Here is a 9,285-nt window from a genome sequence, read left to right as displayed (position 1 = left end):
TCAGGGAGGTTTTGTTTTCTAGACCGTTTCTCTGGTAGGCAGGAGGGTTTCACAGCCTAGGTAAGATTAAGTACAATGCTCGACAAATTCACAGACCACGATACAGGAAAGCAAAGCTCGGTGGGAGGGGAGAAGCAGCACAGGAGCCATCGCAACAACAGGAGGAGGGCAAGAGGTGCTCAGCACCTCACAGGGGTGGGCCGTGGGGAAAGGAACCTTGTTCGCATCCTTGCACCATAACATCACCTACAGTATGTTTATAACCATTAAGATTAATCTGAACCAGTTGCTTCAGTTTGTAAACAGTAAACGTTACGACAAAAACAAAACAGAAACGCTGCTCAAAAGTATAAAGAAACTGGAAAAATTACAAACATGTAATAATAAAAAAAAAATTAGGACAGCCACAGCCTTTAAAAAAGTTGCAGATAAAATGATACTGTTTAATTTAAAAAAAAAAAGAACCCAAAACGAAAAACCAAACATAAAGAGCACAGAATATACTGGACAAACGAAACTATATAAATTATTGTGACCAAATGTGACACTGGTAGTTTATGAAGTGGATATGTACAGTCAAATTAAACAGTGTTTACCATTCTGTTCTAATAGTGTTAAAATGAAAAAAATCTATTGCCATTTTACTATACATTGCATTGATTGAATCTTTAAAAGTCAGGAAAAGTTACCCAAAAAAGCACATCCACTGATTGTACAGATTCTCGGCCCACTTCTTTTCCAGGTTCATCTGAAGTCCTTGACTCATTTGCACCAATGCACAGCCTCCGGTCCTTGGCTCAGTGAAAGGCAAACACAGCCCTCACCTGGGTTTCAGTGAGCTCAGGACTGGGCCTGCGTTTCCACGGCTCCCTTTGAACATCTGCTCTTACCATGTTCAAGTCCTTTCAGAAAACACATATGCAAAATCCCAAAAAATTCTTTTTTCTTTTCTGTATTTTTGTTTCTCTCTCTTTTTTTTTCTTTTTTTTTCTTTTTTTTTTTTTTTTTTTTTTTGGTTTGGTTTTCTTTTTTGCAAGGGCAGGGATAAGGGGTGAGGGGGCTGATGTGGGAGCCAGAATTCAAGACGCAGTCCCGTCTCCATCAAACTCTAAGATGCTCCTCTAGGCGGGATACGACTGCATCCTGGTTGACAAAAATACAGATCGCTAAATCTGCGAGACATCGTCACAGGGGGAGGAATGTCGCTAACTGAACTTTTCTCCTCAGACCGTTTTTTGTGAGCGAGGGGGTTTACAGTTTTGTGCTGGGATGTACAGAGGATAGCTGGGAAGGTGGGAATGCAGCTTGAGGGTTTATAGCAGCTAAAGGATAAATGCTGTTATGCAAAAGGTCACCGTAAGAACTTCCTACAGGTGTTGCTGCAGCTAAGTGTCTGTACAGTTGCTGGGAGTTTGCAGGGGATGTGAGGAATTGTCTCTGCACCATGAAGGAGTGAAGAGCCAAAGGCTGCATTAGTGGGGATAGCACGGTCTGATTTTTCAAGTACTGCAGGGGATGAGAATACCCGGGTGGGAGGCGACTGTTCAGCCCCGTGCACAGGCTTCCCGGGTACAAGCCTGGGAAGATGGGAGCTGACAGGGGAAATTTGTGGCTTTCCAGCATGCTGCCAGAATGGAGGCCATGCACTGACTTGCTACCTTCCCCCTCTTGGTCGGGAACCTTGTCTTTCGCCGGGGTCTCCTTTGGTAAGTGAATAGGAGAGACAGCTCGTATCTTTTTTTCAGAAATGACTTTGTCCAAGTCCTCCAGGCTCCGTTTCAGAGGCCGGGCAGCCCCCACGTTTTGAGGGCTTGTTCTGCGGCTGATGATGGGATGCACCATCCCCTCCACCTTCCTCAGGCTCTCCAGCCTCTGGGCCTGCTGCTTCCCAGACCTGTGGAGCAATTCGCTGTGTTTTTTTGGGGCCGTCAATGCCATAGGGAACACGCGGCAAGCTTTGGGGTTACAGTCTAGGCTCACTGCCTGGCTGCTTCCAGCCTGGAATGGGGAGATCCCTTTGCATTCGTGCTGGGCCGTGGATGAGTGAGGGAGACTGGAGCCTGGAACCTTTGCAGTCTGTTTGTGTATGCTCTTTGGAAGACTCAAATCTGTTGGCTGATCATCTGAAGAAGCCTCCACTGTTGCCTTTTTTTCTTGCTGATGCAAAGATGGGCGATAATTTAAATTTAGTTTTTCTTGGTGTTTGTGTTGAGTAAAAGTAGAAATATTTTCAGACTCTCTGAACATGTCCCGGGGGAGGTACTTTGATGTCTGTTCATTATTAAGGTGGTGTTCTGTGTGCCTATAAAGGCTGTGCAGATGAGGTGATGAATAGAAATCTGCCAAGAAAGTGGGCACATGGGAGTGCTGCAGTGCCCTTTTCTCACTCATTTTATCTTTGCAGTCCTGGATCTCTGACTTCGGTAGGTATGACTCGGCAAGAGAACTGAGGTGATGTTTTGAAAAATCACAGCGCTGAGGATCCGGTTTACTTAGAATGTCGTGTTTAAAAACATCATTAATTGACTTCCTCTCTTCCTTGGTTTTAAAACTCTGTACATGTTGTATGACTGAGGGCCTATTAATTGCTACAGGATCCGAATTAGGGGCATGGGGACCTTGTGATGCACCTGAGGACAGCTCATCTCTGCTGTTGAGTTTCTTTTTGCTGATCAAAGGTGGAGGAGAACCATAAGGATAATTACATGAGAGCGTGGCCCCGCTGACCTGCGACAGCAACTTCTTCTTTGCCAGGGGTGACATGATGCCTGGATTACCTTTTGAGTACAGCAGTGGTGTGTAACTGAAGGTGGAGTCATCGTTCATGGACCCAGGCAGCTCCTTTTCCTTAAACATGTCAAAGTTCTGCACCACCAGTACTTTGGGCGTTTGCTTTAGTGCATTGTGGATATCTTCATTTCCCAGTTGGTCCACCTTCACCGTGCAGTTTGCGATGTAATCAGCCATCCCTGGAAGTTTCTCATCTTCCATTTCGCTCTGAGTGGGCAGATGGACTGGGAAAGCTGTGAAGGGCATTTCTGGAGGTTCACTTTCTAGGCTGTCAGTAAAAGCTTTGTGTAGTCTTTGTTCAGGTTTTGTGTCTTCCAAGGCATCTGCTGGGGGCTGTAATCGTTTTGTGACAGTGGCATCCAGCACAGTGTCTTCTTCTGCAGGCACAGATATACTGGAGAAAGAGGACGAGTGCTGAACCTCCTCCTTGGCTTTCTCACTGTTGGTGCTGTTTTCTGCCACATCTGTCTTCTCCAGAGGCAGTGTCCGAGCTGTGTCTGGTAAAAGAGATGGAGGGACTTGCACAGGTTGTTTCATCTCTCCTGCTGTAGGGTGCTCAGGGAAGTTCTTCTGGTCTGCTGATTCTTGATCCTTCTCTTGTTCCGATGAAACCTAAGGAAATGATTCAACAGACAACAGTAAGAATGCAGTATGTTCTGGCAGACAGTTGGTAAAGTTATGCACAGTACACTGTTGCCTACTTTTAAGAGAAGGACTTGACAACCACCTTGCTGGGACATGAAGGCCCTAACATCAGGTACTGGACTCAAACAAAGAGAAATATCTCTTGGAAGTACTAAAAAATAATACACCATCCCTGTTAAGAGTCACAATAAGGCATTTCAAAACAGCAGATGTTTGTAACCTGATGAGAGGCACTGGTGGCTTGATCAGATAGCTAAATGCTGAGGTTATACATACTCTTTTAAAATTAATTAGGCAAATGCAGAAGAGCAGATTTCACGACACAAACAATAAGGCTATGGAAATTTCTCCTGCTAGCCAACTTCCCCTAAGAAAACCACTCTATTCCTATGCTTTTCCTTTCCTAAAGTCTCTCTGGCATAGCTATCTTAAAATTCAGTCATCACACAGGAGATCATTCACACCCAGTTCTGCATTAAAGTGTGAAAATGATAGAAATGGCATACTAGAAATCCCTATTGTAGGCAGCAAATCACTGCCACAGCTGAACTAGGACACACATTTTTTTATTAACGGATTAAAATGAAGTTGTCAACATTCAGTAAGTGTGTGTGCCTGCTATTACAAACATGGCTTTTATACGTTCTCGTCAATGGGACCGTGGCTTGCTCTGCTCCCCCATTAATACAGCGTGTGTGCACAATTCACACTATTCATCCCATTATGTAGCCAGCTGAACTGTGACCCGCGGAGGTCACCAGAGCATCCCATCTGTGATCCAGCTGACTGACAGCCCTTTTCAAAACTGCTGTCACTCTCCTCTGACATGTCGTGGTAGAAGACAGTCATAAAACAGCAGCATTGTGCGACTCCTTTATTGTTATTGTTTTCTTTCTTCCTTCATTGTAAAGATAAGACGCATCGAGAAAGTTATCATCTAAATGCTGCTTTATGGTCTGTCGCAGGAGCAGGGATTTGGAGATGGTCCTAACGAATCTAACCCTCTCAGAGATTTATTTCTTCACAGCTGCTTTTAAATATTCCTGTCTGTTTGGTTGGCCTATTAGTTACAGTGTCTGTTAGTCATCCTAACTTCTTCCTTTTAAACTCATAGCTGACTTTTGCAGCCAAATACCATCATTAGGTCCTTTACAAAGTACCATCGCTAGTCTCTTGAGCTTATAAAATTACAGGCAAATACCAGACAGATGAGCAAAGCAAGAAGGAGAAAAAAAAAAAAAGATAATCATACTTAATAACTGTACATTCTGCTCTTTGTTTCTGTTAAGCAATACTTTGATTGAAGTTTCAGCTATTGTGAGGAAATGTGCAGTCTAAGGCTAATAGCATTTTGTCTGGTGTCTTGTTACACTGACAATGTCATTGTGATGGCAGGAAAACAGTGAAGAGCACAAAGGCAAATGCAATTCTAATAAATTAAAGTTATATTCTCTCCCTGCATACTTCTAATGGTGCATGAGTTGAACATGCAATTGAGATGACCACACATTTGTAACTGGATTATGCTTTTCCAGCTCACAGTTTCCAGACCACATGCAGAAATGGCTTGGTTGGGGACATGCCTACACATTTATGGCTACAGGGCTCCCCCTCAGAGCAATACCTCATCACTGCTGTGACTGGATGAGGGCCCAGGAACGGGGCTCCACTGCCAGGGCACGGCTGCAGGGCAAGAGACAAGCAACTTCTGCCTTGCTCCAGCAGACCTGGGTTTTGCTCCACTCAAAGGAGCTGGACGTCTCCTGCCTGCTACCCCTGTTAAGTGCCACACCCTGGGCACAGAGCCCTCCATATGGCAAAGCACAGATGAGTTCTGGAGCCCTACACCCACCCAGAGGTGAAGCATCCACTCTGCAGCCCCTTCACTGCTTGGGCTTTGTGTGATCGCCGACCCGAATGGTGACTGACATGGAGGTCAAGGTCCTTAAGAGCCCACCCTGATCTAACAGGGGCAGGACATGTCTTCCACTCCAGTCAGGGAGGAGACATTAATTTTGCTATAAAAGGTACCATTTTACAATAGGGAACTGCCATAATTGTACATTTTTATTGTCTCCTCTAGGCTTCCTACATTTCCGATAAGCACAGCTCAGGAACTCTTCCTGCAAACCACACAAAAATAACTTCAGTTTAAACAGCAGGAAGTTTGAAATAGGGAACAACAAAAGCAAGGAAATTCAAAGTGAATGCTGTTGCTCTGTTGCTGACTTGTTATGTTGGCTTAGCAGCAGCGGTACAGATAGTGTGTAATGTGTCTTCCTGATCCAAGACTTCAATAAATAATCAGGGATGAAGAAACGACAAGGGAAGGGAGCACAAGCTTCCACTTTACTTCTCCTTGCTTTGGGCAAGCTGTCTTGCAACCTTCCAGTGACTGAAGCACATTTGTGTGAACTCTCCTCTCGATGTTTTTTTTTTTTTTATTTTACCCACACAGTACTTCCCCTGCTTAAAATTGCAATGTAAGAGAAAAAAAAAAAAAGAAAAAAAAAAGAAAAAAATCTTTCTGAGGATCACTCTTAAATTAGATATTAATAGTACTGTTTTTTAAAACACAAATTCGTCTTTGGGTGGGAGATTAAATTGTCCTTGCAAGCACAACTTAAAGGGGTTGTGGGACAAAAAATTCCAAATTTTCTGTTCTCAAAACTGTGTACATGGATTCTGAGAGGCATCTATGTTTACACGTCCTGCATTGTTTTTTTAAAACAATGAGGAGGAGGATTGTTGATAGCTGACTCAATAAAATTTCCTAACAAACTTAGAAACAGGACTTCTGTACCTGCCAGGCGCAATGAAGTCAAAGGAGCAGACATAGTCTGCCGGGCACGTGTTTCGACATTCTTTAAATACTTACTTTCACTGCAAAGCCTCGAAGGCTGCTGTGATCTGGCAGACTGAGACAGGAAAAGCAACACGCTTTGCAGGGGCTGTGTGTGAGGAGCTTCACCACCTCCTTCACATGCAGTGCAAGCAGGGAAGGAGAGAGTGGGCAGATGTGCAAAGGAAGGTGCTTAAGTAACACCGGAGCAAAAACCCTATCGATTTTCTATCACTTGAAATCTACCCTTATTTGAAGACAAATACGAGTTCTACCATTAATCTTACCCTGTGCTGTGAACATAAAATCTCTCCCACAGGGCTGTCCTATGCCTGCAAGTAACATGGCTCTATGTGAAAACTGGGTCCTGCCCATGTGAAGCAGAGTGACATGACAGGAACCTATTATGTCTGAAATTATGTCTGAACCTCAACCGAAAGCCATCTACTGCTTGGGAGAGGGAAGTCAATCTCAGGGCTTGGAAGGTGGTTGCCTCAAAATGTGACCTTTTAGTTCAAAAAGAAACTACTATAATATAATAAAATATAATAAAATGATAATATATAATATATAATATAATAAATAATATAATAAAAATCCTAGGGAGCAATATGTTTTCTCACAGTCATGCATACATCTGTGAGCACAGAAGGGCTGATCCAGAGGTTACCATTATAAAGCTCAGCTGTGTCCAACAGTTACCACAGTATTATCAACAATATTAGAGGTTCCTGCACCCCATACTTAGATTAGGAAATAACTGTGGTAGTTGTGTGGTTTCCCTTTGGCAGCTGCTGATCTGTTAATGGTGACCACTGTATAATACAATGAGCAGAACTGGTACTAGTCAGATCCAGAGCTTGGTCCTCTGCCATCCCCACTGTGCAACATGGAGTAAACCAGCTGCCATTCTCAGCCCAGCAAAATCCCAGCACAGACAGGATCACAACAGCTGAATTTCCATCGCTGAGCAAACTAAAAGGCCAACTGGTTGGAATTCTCCAGTCTAAATTATATACTTTATCACTGGATTTCATGTGATTAAAGCTGTGCATTTTTAATTGAAAAACTGAAAAGCAGGGAAGCAACAGACCTCAGATGCATCTTGGGGTTTCTGTGAATTATCTTTTTCCTTCTTGCTCTTTTGGTTTTCATTTTTGATGCGTTTTGTTCCAGACACTTTTGTTTTCGCTTCACCCTCCTGGGAACTGTTATCCTGTTTTCGAGGTTTCACTGGAGGCAGTGGCTTATCTTCCTCTCCTTTAATAAATCTTTCATATGGCAGGATTAATCTAGGGGATTAAGGAACAAATAATTGATCAGGTTTTACTGTTCTAGAAAAGAAAAAAATGTATCTACTATGAGCAGTTTACTTAATAATTCCATTTTCTTCCATGCCATAAAAGCAACAGTTTAAACTCTACATCTATAAATCCAAGTACAAGAAATCAATTTCTTTGGCAAGATTATCACGTGGAATAAATTCAGTGGAGTTAGAGTTGCTGTGTATTAGTTTTCAGTAACTTCACAGTGGTTTGTGTGGCTACACCAATTTGTACCAGATGAGAGTATCAGCCATTATGTTTTAGACTGATTAAAAAAAAAAAAAAAAAAAAAAAAAACCACCCTTTATTTTTATTTTCCCTCCTCAACTTCAACAGCATGCAGCAAGCTCCAGGAAAACACCTACAAAGCCACGCCCAACTTGGTAAAAGCTACACAATCTCCATGCTGCTGGTTCCCTTGAGTGCAGGGGTGAGTGCCAGGAACAGGCAGGGGCCAGGAGAGCCGGGATGCAGGAACCCTACGGCATGGGCACAGCACCTGCCCTGCCATCCCCACCACCAGCCCTGCATCATCTGTGCAAGGCACCCACGTGGCCACAGCCACCACCCTCCCTTGGCCGGGGAGACTTTTTTAAGGGAGAAGGGGAGAGGAGAAGAGTTAAGTATGAAAAAAATCTGTTTGCCACAAAGTGCATGAAATCGCTTTAAAAACACAAGGAAGAAACACAAACAAAAAATTTCCTCCCCTGAAAGCATCAAACACACTGAGCTTTAATCTCTCTGTTTTCTCTTTGCAATTCCTGATCTGAACGGAAAAATAACTGATATAATTAAAAGGGATGGATTGCATTACAATCTCAGTTTCAACTTCAGTGATTAAAGTTTGTATAATGCATTTTAGTATGATTAATGACTCACTGTGGGATTAATATAAGACTCAGACTTTAAAAATATGAACATTATTCCAGAAAACATAATTTGTTAAAAAAAAAAGAAAGACAAGTTGACTCTATGAAGAAAATGTACTTTGCTTATAAACAACATAAATCTACTCAAATACCAGGAATCCTTAATTATCTTTAATCTAAGACTCCAAGGCAGAAACCTCTTTGGTTCAGATATTCGTTTGTTATCCTAGAATCAGTTTCTAAGCATGCAATTTTGATTTACATACTTAGATGTTCAAACACAGTTTGGGCTTAAGAGAGCAGAATTAGATTGCTCGTGATCATAATATTTTACATTTTAATACAATTCAACATAAATTATGTTAAAATATAAACCTAATTTATGTTATATTAGAAACAAAATTCATTAACTGAGCATGCTCTGACATGGTATGTGCAAAGAGGCGTGAATAATACTTTCTGGCCCTGAATTTGGCAGAGCTCCAGTAATGAAGCTAAGCAGAGCCCACAGGGAATATTCATCTTCAGATCCCATTACAAACTGAGTTTAAACATGTTACAGCTGCTAAAACTGGAAACTGCTCCCTCTATGCAAACTTAGCAAAATAATATGTAGTTGCCAAATACCTACTTCCCACTGTAATATTACAGGTAATGTTTATATAATAAAAAGCATAACTAAGCAGAAGAAAAAAATAATCCTGTTCATACTTGAGGCTGCTACATTTCATTTGCAAAGCACAAATATTGGTGAAAACACCGAATTCCTCCCCGTGCTGCACAAAGCACTTTGGACTACACTTAGAGGCAAGGT

At 42.3% G+C, this 9,285-nt stretch overlaps 1 protein-coding gene across 2 annotated transcripts in view; it reads right to left on the bottom strand.

The window, feature by feature from the left end:
* Positions 1-422: 422 nt before the first annotated feature.
* The window catches only part of ARID5B (AT-rich interaction domain 5B), a 114,619-nt gene continuing 105,756 nt past the window's right edge, over positions 423-9,285 (bottom strand). For both annotated transcript variants that reach the window (XM_066324243.1, XM_066324242.1), the window contains 2 exons: positions 7,371-7,569; positions 423-3,402 (listed from right to left, as the gene is read on the bottom strand). In XM_066324243.1, coding sequence (XP_066180340.1) covers positions 1,252-3,402; positions 7,371-7,569 — 2,350 coding nt within the window. In that variant the 3' untranslated portion in view covers positions 423-1,251. The remainder of the gene's footprint in view (positions 3,403-7,370; positions 7,570-9,285) is intronic.

This window comes from Sylvia atricapilla, chromosome 8 (genome assembly GCF_009819655.1).
Source record: "Sylvia atricapilla isolate bSylAtr1 chromosome 8, bSylAtr1.pri, whole genome shotgun sequence".
NCBI lineage: Eukaryota > Metazoa > Chordata > Aves > Passeriformes > Sylviidae > Sylvia > Sylvia atricapilla.
This window is presented reverse-complemented; position numbering and strand designations above follow the sequence as displayed.